The following is a 15911-nucleotide window of genomic DNA, read 5'->3' on the forward strand; positions in this document are numbered from 1 at the left end:
GGATTTTACCCAAAACTGATGAAATCACAAGCTCCAATCAGATTGTTCAAATGCAACAGTGGGTGGGATTAAAGGTGCACAGGGTTTGCCAGGAAACAAAATCTTTAAGATTTTTTGTGCAAAACTCTCTTTTGCTACGTACACACCAAACGCGTGGCTTTGCGTTACTCGCTCTAGATTACTCGCGGGATTTAACTTCGTGTTTAATATTTTCAACTTGGCCGAAGACGCGTATAAGGCAAACAACGCATGTTTTCAGGTCAAATGCGACGCCCATATTGCATCATTTGCATCTCCCCACGCAAAGACGCATCTTATTGTGTCTTTGCATTGACTTTGTATGTAATCTACTCTCACAAATCGTTGAACTCACATCTGGTGTGAACCCACAGTTAGAAATACATTAAAGAGGATCAAAAGAATTCTTCACAGTGATGCCATTGGACGGTGTATTCAAACTCCAGTCCTAGCAAACTCCATTCCCAAAATGTTTCAGATGTCTCCAACTCTTACTCACCAGCTTGTTAGTGTGTTCATTATGGAGACTTTTTTGTTCAGGGTTCCGGTAAATTTCCGGAAACTTTCCATGGTAACTCAATCTGGGGAATTTTGAAAATATTCCAAAATGGAAACCTAATGGGAATTCATGGGAATTATATGGATATTTATATAAACTACATCATATACACTACCCAGTCTCACAAAATTACGTACTTATAGCCACATAATTTTTTTATTCTTTTTCGTGATCATATCACAAATTTCTGCTTATGTGTCATTGTCACGTATTGGTTACTCAACCGTTCTGTCCTATTTTCTCACCATTGTCGCTTCGGTTTAGGGTTAGATTTACATAAAATTACATCCTTACCCAAACCCAACTCTAACCCTAATGCCAGGCGACAATGGATTAAATATATTTAAAAAATCAGAAAAAATAGTCAATCTGAAATGAAGGGTTAAAGACTTATAAAGACTTATCTCAATAGTTCATTAATATTACTTTACATGGCTATATTGCTTGACTCAAATAGCAGGAATCCACATCCGAAAGCAGATAACAGGTGTATAGTGTTAGGTCTGCAAGGTGATTATACATGAAAATGGTTAAATGCAGTGACTTTTCTTACTGATATTAAGCGACAGTTCATCAGGAAGTGACAATTTTACTCCTGAATGTAAAAGTGTGCTTCATTCGCAAATGTTTAATTCGATATTCCAATTATGAGCATAAGTTTAATATGCATATTTGGATGGAAACATAGCTATTGTTGCAGTTGGGTCCGAGTCAAGACCAAGACAAGAGATCAAGTGTCGTGTCCGAGTCAAGATCGAGTCCACATCCAGTTTTATCTGCTCTTGGTCTTGACTCGGACTCGTCACTCAATCTCTGGTTTTGACTCCGACTCAAGAATGACTCTACTACAACGCTGTTAAGAAACATAGCCATAGTCATAGCTATAGAAGAACCATTTTGGTTCCCTTAAGAGCATTTCAGTCAACGAAGAACTGTGATTGGTCACTTTGCACGTTGGGCAGACTTTTGTAAGAAGCTCTTAGCTCAGATGTTTCAAAGCAATGAAGCATTTTTTAAAGAAGCATTTTATCTCTTTACTTTGCATGTTATTGGCAGATGCCAAGCACTCATGTGTTTTATCAGGTTTTTACTGTGAAACCCGTCATCCTGTTAAGGAAATGTAACATAAAATCTCCTCATTAACATATTAGCACCTCCTTATTCTCTGTGGATTGTGAGGAGCCGAGCAGATATTCATAGCACACTGCTAATGACTTTTCTGAAGCTACTCTCACTTCTTAATTACTTTGCTTTACCTGCTAGACAAGTGCCTTCCCATAATCCCCTTTACATAACCCCGACTCAAAGAGATTAGCCAAAATAACTTCCATATCTCATTAACCCCGATGCCCCCCCTCTGTGGTTTTCAGTCCCACTTCTCTGTGTTGTGTCAAAGACCATATAAAGTTCCTCACAAATTTCTTTCCCGTAACCATATTGATTCATTTAAACCGGGCGATGTACACGTCTGGAGATGGGCTGTAGATTATCAGGGAGACTCTTGTTAGTCCCTTAAAATGTAATGATGGCAGACGTGAGGACCGATGTACGATAATGACTGTGGTGTGAACGCTCGCAGTTCTTTCTCTAAACGCCGGAGTCATTTCAGAAGCATTAAGCTTCACTTTGTCAATGCCGCTCTCAAGCGTTACATTTCCCAGGCCTCTGTAATATCCACTGTAAGATTGGATGAGACGTTGATGTAAAATAAAAGAAATGTTGCTGTCATGGTAGAAAATGTGAATTGAACAGAATAATTACTGACTGACAGTGATGAATCTGAGTATTTCTTTTAAAGATGCTATAGCAAGAAAGCATTTACCAAGAACATCCAAGATGGTTAAAATCAAGTAAAACAAAAACGTAACCGGTGGAAGGTAATACAGTACGAGGTTAAGAGTATGGTACGCATATTTAAAACATTAAGAACATTTATTTCATGCTGTAATATTATAATCAATCACTGTAAAAGTTGGGTTATAAATCTATGCTGGGTTGTTGTTCCTCAACCATGTGATGAAACAAACCAGCATAGGTTTATTTATAACCCAAACATATGTTGTATCCAATATTTACCAAGCCTTGGATTAAAAACAACCCAACAATTTTTTTAAGGTTTAGTCAAAGTCCCTTTAAGGAAGTTGCACCACTAGGTGGCCATGTTTGCAACACCTACAGGCAATTACACTAGTCAAGTGGATCAAAACTTTCCAAAAAGTGGGCTTAAACCAGTACCCAATATACCTTCTTGTCTGGGACAACTTTGATGAACTTTTTTGATCTACTTCAAATGTTGACTAAAATCCTTTAGTCATGCAAGAATAAAGTCATATCTACTTGAATGGGAAAAGAAAAAGACTGCAAAATACTTTACTTTTTTCTTGTTTTCAGTAGAAATAAATTCAAATTCTCAAATTAAGATGCTTTTTCTTGATGAGCAAAATTACCTAAAATAAATCTAGTTTTTAGACAAAAAAATTAAGTAAAAAAAAAAAATAATCTGCCATTGAGGTGAGAATTAAAAAGAAAAAAGTGTACTTTTTTTCTTAAACAATAAGTTAAAGAAAAAAAATGTCTCACCCCATTGGCAGATATTTTTTCTTGTTTTAAGGACATATTTACTTAAATTGCATTATTTTTATTTTTTTGGTCTAAAACTAGAATTATGTTCTCAGGTCATTTTGCTCATCAAGAAAATGCATTGTGCTTTTAAGAATTGTTTTATATTTTTACTGAAAACAAGACAAAGTCATTTTTTGCAGTGCAAAAGAAAATCAAATGAAAAAAAATCTTTGGCCATATTTTCGCATTACATAAAAAATCGAAAAATAATCTCAGATTTATTATAATGAAAATAATCATTAGTTTCAGCCCTACATATTCTGATCAACAATTAAACCTGACATCAACTCTACCATACCTTTGCTTCCTAAACTCAATAGGCTTTATGCCCAGCTGCACTCCTTCCTGAACTTCGGCCAGCTCCTTGTTTCCTGTCTGTCATTATTGGACAAACTGATTAATCCAGGTGTGCCTGACCTCAGTAGTCACAACAACAATAATCAGACACACCTGGATTAATCAGTTTGTCCAATAATGGCAGACAGGAACCAAGGAGATGGCTGAAGTTCAGGAAGTAGTGCAGCTGGGCATAAAGCCTATTGCACTAAAAACATCTTTTATTTAAGGTCATTAGAGCAACTGAGCCTGCACACAGGTTGTCAAGCACCTCCCGTGACTCTATACAGAGCTCCTCCCTAAAGAATCATCAGTCTTTATCGATTGATGATTGGTTCATTTAACCGGACGGGACTTCTGTCACCAGAGAGGCCATATTGAGCATTGCATCGTCCCCTATGCATAGTAAAATGAGTGCTCAATCTTGTTATATTGAATATATTTGGTTTAGTTCATTGATCATGTTAGGGTTAAAGATACAGTAGAGAACTTTCCATTTGATGACACAAATCAAATTATTTCTGTCCAGACTAAAGTGATTGTGTATTTCTAATTTCTTTGAACGCAGCGGCAGGAGATCTTGAGACTTTTTCATTTTCCTGTGAGAATGATTCTCGAAATCAATTAGCACGAAATCTGTGTGATGAAGAGTTTCCAACAGTTTCTATTAAAGCAATCAGTAGGAAATGGAAATAGATGTGTAAAATATGTGACTTGACTCAAGTTTTTACCATTAATACTTTAGACATTATTACTGTTACTGTGGTGCATTTCTGCTATTGGTGAACTTGACACCTGTTGTATGACTTTATGGCACTTTACTATCTTTGGTTGTCAGACTCTATTGTAGTTTAAAGTTTGATTTATAGCTCTACGACATAGGCGATGCATCAGTTTTATTCATACTTCATACGTCGATGTGCAATTAGATGGTAAACAGACAGCACCTTTATTGCAGCTTGGCTTGTTAAATATTAGCTCCTCAACTCCATCTTGGTATTTATCGTCGCAAATAGAAATGCTTCAGAGGAATGCGATGCATATTTTTTGATCTGACAATCACAGTACTTGCAATCCGGTTAGACCCATTGTTACATTTTCGGAGAGGTGCGTATCAGTCCATGCCAGGGGTCTTCAACTACTTTTTTTTGGGGGGGGGGCAGATTTAAAAATTGTAAATAGTACGCGGGCCAAACTTTTACCCCTATTTTTACCTTTTATATATTTTGTGGGTTTTTTTGTGTTGTGTGTATTGTTTTTGTTAAAAACATATTGAAATACATCACTTATTTCGGAATTTTAACAATCATAAAGTTGACCATTATTCTTAGTTAATCGTAAATTGTTGTAATATGCTTATAATTTGTGAATGCAATGCTCAGTTAACTTAAACTTGATGACGTATATGCAGTCTGCATTTGCGACCTCTGGAGGCTGCAGCCTTCCGATTGAGAAACGGCCAAAGATGACCAGCGGGCCGGATAAAGATAATTGGAGGGCCGCACTTGGCCCGCGGGCCACCAGTTGACTAGCCCTGGTCTATGCCATAGGGTACAGCGTAGGGTTCACATCTATGCATAGGCTATGCCATAAAATCGACACAAAATAGGGCTTAATAGGCCATGGCACACTGTCCAACGTCAATGCACACATAGTTTAGCTTCAAGTGAAGCAACATTGACTCACTGCATCACACTGCACGACTACATAAAATTTCTGATCACCGTCGGAATTTAATATTCATTGCAAATCCAATTAATTCAGTGAATGTTCAGTTTTTATGCTTTGTTTTGTTTGGTTAAATCACCTGTGAGATTGTCTAAGTGTTTGCTGCAGCATCAGCAGCTGGTGTAGATGTTTGAGTCTGGCAGAGTTTTTCATTGGCGATGGTTTGAACCACCAGACGAGAGATCAGCAGAGACCTGGAAAAGTGCTGAGATGATTTTCTCCATGGCGCTCAGCAAATCTGTAGTCACAAGCAGTCAAAGAGAGTAAAAATAATGAGAAATAACAAACTATACAAACTCAAGAGGAATGAACATGCAGTCACAATAATAACTCAAGAATACTGCAGTATGATTTTATGGATCAACATGACACTAATGCGAGTAGTGTATTGTCTAGTTACCTTATTATAGCCAAAAATTGAATAAGAAAGTTAACTGTGTGTTTCTGCAAAGTACTGTTTTGTTTACTGTACATACAGTAGTGATTGTTACAATATGATATTGGTTATGCATAACCAACATTAACCACTTTTAGCCGTTGGCTGCCCGATTTAACAATTAGGAACCGGATTGACCTCTTGTGGTATTGGCACGCGAAACGGTCTAGCAGAGTAATTACAGTCCATCTGAAAATGCCAGCGTGAAGGGCAAAGCTCAGGGACTTGAACTGCTAACTAGTTCTCCATCTCACAAACACTTCTTTTTTAAAAAGTGTCGTGAGGTGCGAGCGAGCGTACTTCACCCAGCAGTGCTAATTTACCAGTGTAATGAGCGGCCATTGATGCATGATTATCAGGCAATTATATTTGGTTACCATGCAAACAGAGAGCATCCTGGGACATCATTACACAGCATCACAAAAACACAACTCTTGTTTTCCAAATGGAAACTATTAGCTTAACACCGGCCCGTTCGGCCCTGATTTGCATAAATATTAAACTGATGTCATCTGCCGTGACAAATTGATATTCAATTGCATCTTCGGTCTAATGTGAATGATGATGATGATGATGATGATTACCATCAGATGAAGTTGTTGGAGTGTGAGTACAAATTGATTTAATTGTTCCTGTTCATTGTGGGAGCTCTCTTAAAGAACAGAGCGGGTGGGTACGGTTTGAGATGAAACATTGATCGTTTTTCCCACTTTCTGTCATTTATGAGAATATGACAATAATTGTTCAGCCACAAGTTTAATTTGGTTAAAAGTTTAGAGTCACTTGACTGAAATGTTTTTCATGATCTAAATGTTAAAGGGCACCTATTATGGCCTCTTAACATAAGTAATATAAGTCTCAGGTGTGTCCAGAATGTGTTTTTTAAAGTTTCAGCTCAAAATACCCCACAGATCATTTATTATTTCATGTCCAAAAAACGCTGTTTTAATGTCTGTACCTTTAAATGCAAATGAGCTACAGCTTCTCGCTTCCCTACAGACAGACAGAGAAATAGTATCGTGTTGACAGAGTACATCCCACTGAAATTGAAAACTATGGTAATGCAGGACTGTAAGTGGGCGGGGCTTTATCAGTGTGACCTCACATTGATAAGAGAATCAAAACGGCATGTCTAATAAAACTGCTTTGGTTTAATGGGGATTAAAAAACAAGGACCGGGTGGTTTTTTTCATCGTAGGGTGATTGTGTTCGCACACTGACAGCACACATTGGGGAGGTTTCCCGGACAGCGGTTATCCTAGTCCCAGACTAAAATGCATGTTTAAGATGGCTTAATTTACAAACCTCTTGACTTATTTTAATTTATATCAGTGCCATTGTTTTGTGTCAAGATGCAAACCAGTAATGTTTTTTAGTAAGGTATGTTAATAAAAACTACTTATATGTCCTAATATACGTAAGTCCTGGACTAATCTAAACCCATCCCATTATGTCCAAACACCTTGTTAAAGTGCATTTTAAATTTAATTTATACCAAGCCCCTTGGTATTAGTATTAAATATAAGTGTTGAATCAATCTGGGTGTTTTGGATATCATTCTGATCTAACAGTATATGCACACAAGCATCATGCTGACCTGGAGAATCTGTCCTCAGATGTTTGCTTTATCTGTCACAGTAAATGTTTTTACATCTCTCTCTCTGTTGATGCGTTTTGCATTGACTGTCACTGGCCGAAACATCATAGAGAAAAGATCAGACAGGACAAGAGTTCATGTATCATCTCATCAGTACATGAGCACTACATACACACATTACATTATCAAAATATTTTAATAGAAATCTCAGGATTGATTTTCCCCTGTTTTAAGAATCAATAGTTTTTGTTGTATGAGTGAGTGTTTCGATATTTGATTTATGAATGATTATAAAAGTATTTTCATTAGCTGTGTTTCCATTCAAGATTTGTGCAAAACTTTATTGTTATTTTTTAAATGTCGACGGCAAAATGACGTTGTTTCCATTAACCTACTAAAGCAGACTTTTGTTGTCTTGTGACAAGTCTAACCAAAAACCATGGCAACAGGTGGGTTTGACTTCATACGGCACAGCTGTACTCCCGAATCGCTCTTTTGTGGTATGATGATGTGATGCACTTATCATTGAGTGCGTTTACATGCACAGTCTTACGCCGATTATGCTTAATAAACTGATAACACGTGGGGTCATGTAAACGCGTAAAGCGGTTTTCTTTAATCGGGGAAAGCCCATAAACAGCGTAAGCAAAAACCGATCGGCACAGGTAGTTTTTTGCTCATTACGCCGATTTCGCGTGGCATGTAAACACCTTAACCCGCTTTCTCACGGTTTTGTCCATGTGCGCATGTCTCCGCGTATGAAAGATAAACGTCACACGCGGAAGTAAGCGCAAGGTAACGCATAAAAGTCTCCGCTCGACTAAAGCAGTTGGCAGAGAAACTGTGAAAATAGAAGCTCATGTTACATTTACAGGTTCTGCAGACACGAGGAGAGATACAACAGTACAGCTTAAGACAGATATGCCGTCGGCTTTTTGATCGACTATTATGTACTATGGCGGTGACGTCACTGCCTGCGAGAAAACTGATAATTCTCCAAGTCCCATGTAAACGCAGTTGACTGCATAGCCGGCTTATTGATTTGCATGTAAACGCATGAAAACAGTTTTCTATAATAAGCAGATTTTTAATAGTTATCCGCTTATTCTGTGCATGTAAACGCACTCATTGTCACGCCACCTAAAGTCGACCACACCTCAACTGAGTGTAAAAACTTTTTTGGGATTAGTTTATGTTTAAAATCTTAGACTTTTTTTTTTACAAATTTTCAATTTGCAGATTTTAAAAGGTAGGGGTGAGCGGGGCACAAACTAACGCATGGTTAATTGTAACACGGCTGCTTTACATATTGCTACAGGGCCGAGCAATCGGTTTATTTTACTGTCAGAAGATCTCCTGTGAATTTGTGAAAAGTGTTGACATGTTTTGGTTAAGATATTAAACAAAGAGTGTTTTGGAGGCATAAAAGTAAATTTCTTTATCTTATGTTTTTTTTTTTTTGATTTCTGATTTCTAGTTGTCACAGTGTTACAATGAAGCCTATATTAAATGAGCTTTTTATTCATTTTAGTGGCTCAGTGCTTTTATAAGGTGTTGTATGGTTTAAAGGAATCTTTCTGCTGTCAGTAGGAAAGTTTGTAAACTCAAATCTTGCTTGACTTAATCTTATTTTTATAAATCTGTTTGACTTGTGACTGTACCACAGTATTTATGTCAGGTGATGACAGCATATTTACTAGATGAGAAAAGTGATATGTGCATCTGAAATTTCATTTTCTTGAATCACTTTAGGGGGCTTGAGATAAAAGATGAACTTGTGCCTCTTTACTTTAAATCTCAAATGATTGATTGTAAATTATAAATGATTATAAAGTGGGCAAAAGAGTAACACAATAGAAATCCAAATAGTTTTCTTCATTACTCACTACAGATGCTGGATGTGCTAGCATTAGATTTGAACAAACACAGATATCACAGATTTCCTTTGCCATCTTGTCAGAAACTTCACAAAGTTTTACAACAGTGTTTCCTTATAATTCTTGTAGAAAGCATTTAGTGTCTCTGTCTCTCTCACTTTGTCTTCGGTTTGTTCCTCAATTGTCCAGTATGTGCAAGGAGGTCACATCTGTCGGACTGATGTCTGAGTATCTGGGGTGTTCGTAACTCTTCACTAATACTCGACCGTAAGTCAAAGAGACGGCCAAATCTCTCACCCAATCTGCCCTCGGCGTGCCGTCTCATCCGCAGACAGACAGATAGAGAGAGAGCGACATGAGGACATTTTGTGCTCCGTGTGTGTTCGAATGGATCGAGGCCACGGTAACGCCTGTGATCTTTACTCTGTTTTCTTAGACTGAATGTAATCTGGTCAAAAGAATGAGCTAGAAACCAAAACATTCGTTCAGTCTAAGCGGACTCGCTCATGTGGAGTCAAGGTTTAATTTGAATTTCATATCAGGTCAGATACAGAGGAGAAAAGTAATTGATATCTGTTAAGATCGCCCTTTAGTGATCTTCATACATAGTGTGCATTTAAAACGTCATAGACTTCTTTTGTTCCATGTAGTAGGCAGCTAAATTGTGCTGTCTTCCAAGAAAGCTTATTTTGATTCAAATTTAAGATTGCATTGCAGTATCACTTGATATAATAAATATATTTAAAGGAACACGCACACATTTTGGGAATTTTGCTTATTCACCGTAACCCCCAGAGTTAGATAAGTCCATACATACCTTTCTCATCTCCGTGCGTGCTGTAACTCTGTCTGACGCACCCACCGCTAGCTTAGCTTAGCACAAAGACTGGAAGTGAATGGCTCCAGCTAGCATACCTTCTAAGAATATACTGTAGTTCCCAGGATGTATACGGTTAACAGATGGCTGTGTCTTATATCTACTTGTTATTTACGGTGTGACTATACAGATCACAACACATAAATAGGAAAATGTTGGCGTTATTTTGTCACTTATTGGGAGCAGAATGCTAGCTGGAGCCATTCACTTCCAGTCTTTGTGCTAAGCTAAGCTAACAGGGCCTGCGTCAGACAGAGTTACAACATGCACAGAGATGAGAAAGGATATGTATGGACTTATCTAACTCTGGGGGATACGATGAATAAGCTTAATTCCCAAAATGTGGGCGTGTTCCTTTAATGCAAAGTATTAAATTAAATATCTTATTGCAACCTTAAAAAGTAAACCACATAAACGGCAGGCTTAAAGCCTGTCTTACCACTGAACAAGCCCTTGACTATTATGGGATTTTGTTCTTTCCAACCTCTTATTGCTTGAAGGCCATAATTGAACAAAACTGTGGCGGGTATTGCTTAGGGTCTAACCTCTCTCTCTCTCTTCAAACACATCACCGTGAGAGTCAATTTCTGGCTCTGAACATGGAAAAACGCCAATATGCCCAAATGAATTCTGTCACCTGAGAGAAGGACAAATAGAGGGAAAACAGGAGGGTGTCAGGACTGGAGTGGGAGGAGACAGCTGGCACGGCACATGGCACTTAAACATCACACCGCGCACAGAGACCGACACACGCTGAGCTCGGTGCGGGAGTCCACTCTGACTCTAATAAGCCCGCTTGCATGTAAGAGACACCCAGAGTTCCCTGCGGGTAACAGAGCATCTATCTTCACACCTCTCCGTACCCCAGGACTCCCAGACGAAACAGATGTCAGATAGTCTGCGTGAAAACCGCCGATTCCTAAACCCGGAGCAATGCTTTCTGTAACAGACCTATAACTGAACCTCATAGATGATGAACGGCTTAAACTGTCTGGCCAAGCTGATGTTTACCTGGTTATTCAGTTGTACGCCCAGCCTTACCAGCTGACAAGTACAGTATAATTAGGGAGATAACTGAGATGATTGAAGTGCACTACATAAGCACAAATATTTACGTACAGTACAGTAGCCCTGATCATCAGCCCTGCTCCATTTAAAGGGCACATATTATGCAAAATCCACTTTTATAAGGTGTTTGGGCATAAATGTGTGTTGGCAGTGTGTGAAAACAACCAACCTACAATAAAAAAAAAAAAAAATCTTCATTTTTTTATCCACATTAAACCAAAGCAGTCTCATTAGAGATGCTGTTTTTATTCTCTTGTTAATGTGATGTCACACTGATAAAGCCCCACCCACAGCCACTGAATGACTGGTTAACTGTACCCAAAAGCTTTTCTAAATGTGTTTGTAAGCACTTTGTAGCACTAATGTGACTAAAGAGACTATTGTCTCAGACTGTATTCACAGGAATCAGATTTATTTTATCTGAAAGCAGTAGCATTATAACAGATTTACATTATTTTCAAATAATTCAAAGGACTGGAGTCAATTATTCCTCTTAAACCACAGTTACCACAAACATTGCTCTGGTGCCTATTTTTAAGACATTTGACAAGTTAGATGTGCGGTTATCAGAAATTAATGCATACCCGTGAGACATTTCTCAACCAATCAGAATACAGCATTCAACAGACCCGTGGTATAATTTAAGACATTTGACAGGTCAGGTGTGCGATTTACAGAAGAATAATGCATACCCGTGAGACATTTCTCAACCAATCAGAATAAAGCATTCAACAGGCCAGTGGTATAATGCAAATGCAATTGATTGTTTATGTTGTTGTTTATGAAACTCATACAGGTTTAAAACAACAGTCTATTTGGGGGATTTTCACCTGGATTTGGCCTACCCAATTTCAAAAGCTTCCCATACCCACATGCAGAGGTTTACATACAAAAGTTTGGTATAATTTTACAGGAAACCCTTTGAAATTACATAAAACACTGTTGAAAGTGGTAAACATGGTTGTATGTGTTGTCAGTCCTCTAATAAACACAAAAATAAATAGGCGCTTTTTAAGTTTTTTTTCTAAAGTCTGTATTTGAAAGTGTATAACTCTGGTCCTGGGTGCCTCAGCTACCTGCAGACAGTTCTCTTTGATTCCAGCAGATGTCAGCTTACAGGGGAAAAATGATTTTTTTCTATATCATTATTTATGCAAAAGTTATTATATTCCAATTGAAGGGAGGAATAATACCCTTTTTGTATACAATTTCTGGCTAAAAATATTTGAAGTGCTCCCATAACCACATACAGTGGAATAAATGCATTATCTTTATATCATTTTGCAGAAAACCCTTTGAAGTTACATAAAAAGCTGCTGTTTGTGACAAATGGTGTTATTTATGTTGTTTTTCATATGATGAAACACCAAATTGTCTTTTTTTATGTTGTAAACACAGTCTATGAAAGTGAATAACTCTGGTTCTGTGTGCTCTAGCAGACTGCAGACAGTTCTGGTTGTTACCAGCAGCAGACAGTAAACACCCAAAAAAGAATGAACTCTTTATCATGTCGCATTCAAAAGATATTCTTATTTTACTGAAGGGTGTGAAAATACATTTTTCATATAAAAGTACTTTGTTTTGTTTTGCACATATAATAAATAGCTAGGGATTATTAATGAACACAACCAAATAAAATGCTGTGAATGGACTCATTGTTTAGAGTAGGACCTAAAATAAAAGATGGTGTATCATTTGTGGCTATATGTGCTATCTGAGGCAGTTCACACTCAAGTTTCACATATGTTTACAAAAGACAATTTTTTACCTTATTATTCATTCGACGATTGTTGGATATGTGATGACAATAGAATAAAAATAACGATGTAGCCTTATTCCTGAGAGTGAGAGCTTTCATTTGATATAAGACTTGCCCATGTTTGTCATACTTGAAAAATATGAAATATGTGAATATTAAATCATATAAAAAATGGGGGGGGGATGATAGTGTAAATTAAGTGTAAATAACTTTCTTACAGTAAAACATATCTCAAAGTGATGCATATCTGCAGAAAGTATCACAAACTGCCAAAACTAAAATCAAGCCATTTTTATGTGAATATTCTGCTGTATAACATTAACACTTACATTATCATTAATCATGGCACATTTGGGGTTGTGACTTAAATCTAGTCATCTAGTTCAGATAAAAGACAAGTGAGTAACTAATGAGTAAATAAATGAGATAAACACAGGACAAATCAGCAAGTCATCTGTCTGCAGAAGAAACAAACAAAGCTTTAAACTTATCAGATCGCATCATTTAATGGAAAATAAAGAAAAAAGATGGATCTAAGATATAAAGTAAACAACTAGATTTCCCTAAATGTGAACATTTTTTATTTAAATTCAGTCAGTGAAGCGCTGTAATCACAAACACAGATCAGACCTGAATGAATGTGTTTGTCTCACGTTATTGCTTATATTGGTTGATGTTGGACAGGGGATTTTAAGCCGTGACACTGGTGCGGTTAAACGGTAATTATGGGGTAATACTGACCGTTGGCCATTTTAATGCAGTTATCCATTAAACCGTAAATCGTTACATCTCTACTCCTGAACCTCCAAAGATGAACCTTATGTGGGATTTCTTTTTGTAGTTTCAGGCGAAAATAATAGGGCTAATTGCTAAGGAAATACTATGGTTTAGTAGAAATTTGCATGAAACAGTTACAGTGATGGTTGACTAATAATGCAATGAGTAATGATCACAGCTTCTGAATGATTCACAATCTGTTAACACTAGATTATAATAGCAGAATTTTCAATCTGTTGATATAATAATAATATAATGTTTTGTGTTCATATTCTGGTCATTCTTCACTGTTGTCTGTAGATTTCTCTGTTGTATTAAAGTTGTGAATTGTGCATCCCTGTAATGCAACGCCTTTGAACATATTACTGTTTATACCAGATGGTCTCAGAAATGTGTTGTTGATTTTGTATTTTCTTTATTATTTCTCTAAAACTGAATATCTCTTGATATTTGAAGAGTTTTGGTGTTTAGACATACGTTTGATGGCATATCTAGCACATGAAGTTATTAAAGAAAGCTAATTGATTTGAGAAGCACAGGTGCAGATAACAGATAGGGAAGTTTATTTCTCTTTCCCATTGGTTGTTTCTTATGTTGAGAATTTATATAACATATTTGTGAGGTTATTGCAAGCAGATTGGGTTTTTACAGGAAAACAAGACACCATTACAAATGATTAAAAATGATATTTTGCAGTACCATGTTCATACCATACTCATTGTTACAGTACAATACTGTGGTCTTTTTCTTTGTTATTTTATGGTCCTCATTTCCCCTTATTTTTTCCAATTATGAGACACAGACGAGATTTTTACTTCACAGTCTCATTCTTTCATCTGGATGTAGCGTTTCCATTTCCATTCATAACATTTGCCGACCGGCTCCATTGTTTTCCATCTTAAAACATCAGACATTGTGCGCCGAGAGTCCCAGGAGTGTTTCAAAGTTTAAAGAATGGCTTGGCCTTTCTCATTTCTCCGCGTTTAACTTTAAGGGAAGTTTACTTTCATTGGCTGAGCTGTTACGGGAGATTAATGGACACATTTGGTCAGGGCTGCATGGTTCCCATCGAAAATGCCCATCTACCGCCGTATGATTTATGGACAGCCGGCAGTGCGTGAGCTGTAATTTGAGAGGGGTTTGTTTTTTCTCATGAAGATGGAATATTTTAAATCAGATATTAATAACAGCACTCGAGTTCTTTTATACAGTGATACAGAGAGACGGAGGGAGGATGGATGACAGAGGAAACTGTTGTGGTTTAAATTGGTCAGCGCATGATGATGGAGCTCTAATAGTTACTGAATTATAAAGTACAGTCACTGAGGACAAAACAATGACTTCTATCTCCGTTATTGTCTTCTGAATTGAAGGGTTGTTAATGTTTTGATTTTGGTGTCCAGTCATTGCTTTTCCAGCAACACACCATTAGCTTTTCTTCAGCTGCCATCATTACCAGTTTGCCCATCGCTGGGCTCATGCTGGGCTTCTCTTGAAGAGTCATGAAGTTTCTGTTTGTTGGCTAAGTATGGACATCTCTTCTTCTTTCTCATCCAGGGTGGTCTGATCGCTCTACTTCTCCTCATTCTTCTCTTCACGCTGGTCCTGTACACCCGTCAGCGCTGGTGCAGACGCCGCCGGGCTCCTCAGAAGAGCGCCAGCACAGAAGCCACTCACGAGATCCACTACATCCCATCTGTTCTGCTGGGACCTCCGCAGGGCAGGGATAGTTTTCGTGGATCCAGGCCCCTGCAGCACAGCTCGGTCATCGGCGTGCCCATCCGAGAGACGCCTATCTTGGACGACTGCGACTGCGAGGAGGACGAGCAGCCCGGACACCTGCTGGATGGGAAGGTTCATTTGGATGATGACTTGTGCAGCCAGGGAACCCACAGCGTGGACAGTTTGGGGAAAGTGATGGGAGAGTCCAATCACAAACACTGTATGGATAACAGAGGTAAGAGGAATCTTATTTTATGGCTTTGGGCAAACCGATTGCATTGTACTAAGCAGAACTCAGCTCCATTGCTGTAAAGATGAAAGAACCTCACAAGTTAATACTCTAAAGTTCGAGGGAAATAAAATGCCACAAGCAGAGTCTTAAGACTAAACTCTGACCCAGAAATCTGATGAAATGTTGTTCCAGGTACACGTCTTACTTGGCATGCTAAGAGAAGACACTTTCTTTTCGCCTTCATCATCAAACTTTAACTTTTGACTTTAATTATCACATCCTGTATAATCCCTGAAGCCTCAC

At 37.8% G+C, this 15911-nt stretch overlaps 1 protein-coding gene across 1 annotated transcript in view; it reads left to right on the forward strand.

Moving 5' to 3' along the window:
* Positions 1–15911, forward strand: part of LOC135774117 (astrotactin-2-like) — a 387641-nt gene that overhangs the window by 95002 nt on the left and 276728 nt on the right. Inside the window, exon 3 of the mRNA XM_065284005.2 lies at positions 15212–15611. Within this exon, the coding sequence (XP_065140077.1) occupies positions 15212–15611 (400 nt within the window). The remainder of the gene's footprint in view (positions 1–15211; positions 15612–15911) is intronic.

Source organism: Paramisgurnus dabryanus, chromosome 5 (genome assembly GCF_030506205.2).
Source record: "Paramisgurnus dabryanus chromosome 5, PD_genome_1.1, whole genome shotgun sequence".
NCBI classification, from domain to species: domain Eukaryota; kingdom Metazoa; phylum Chordata; class Actinopteri; order Cypriniformes; family Cobitidae; genus Paramisgurnus; species Paramisgurnus dabryanus.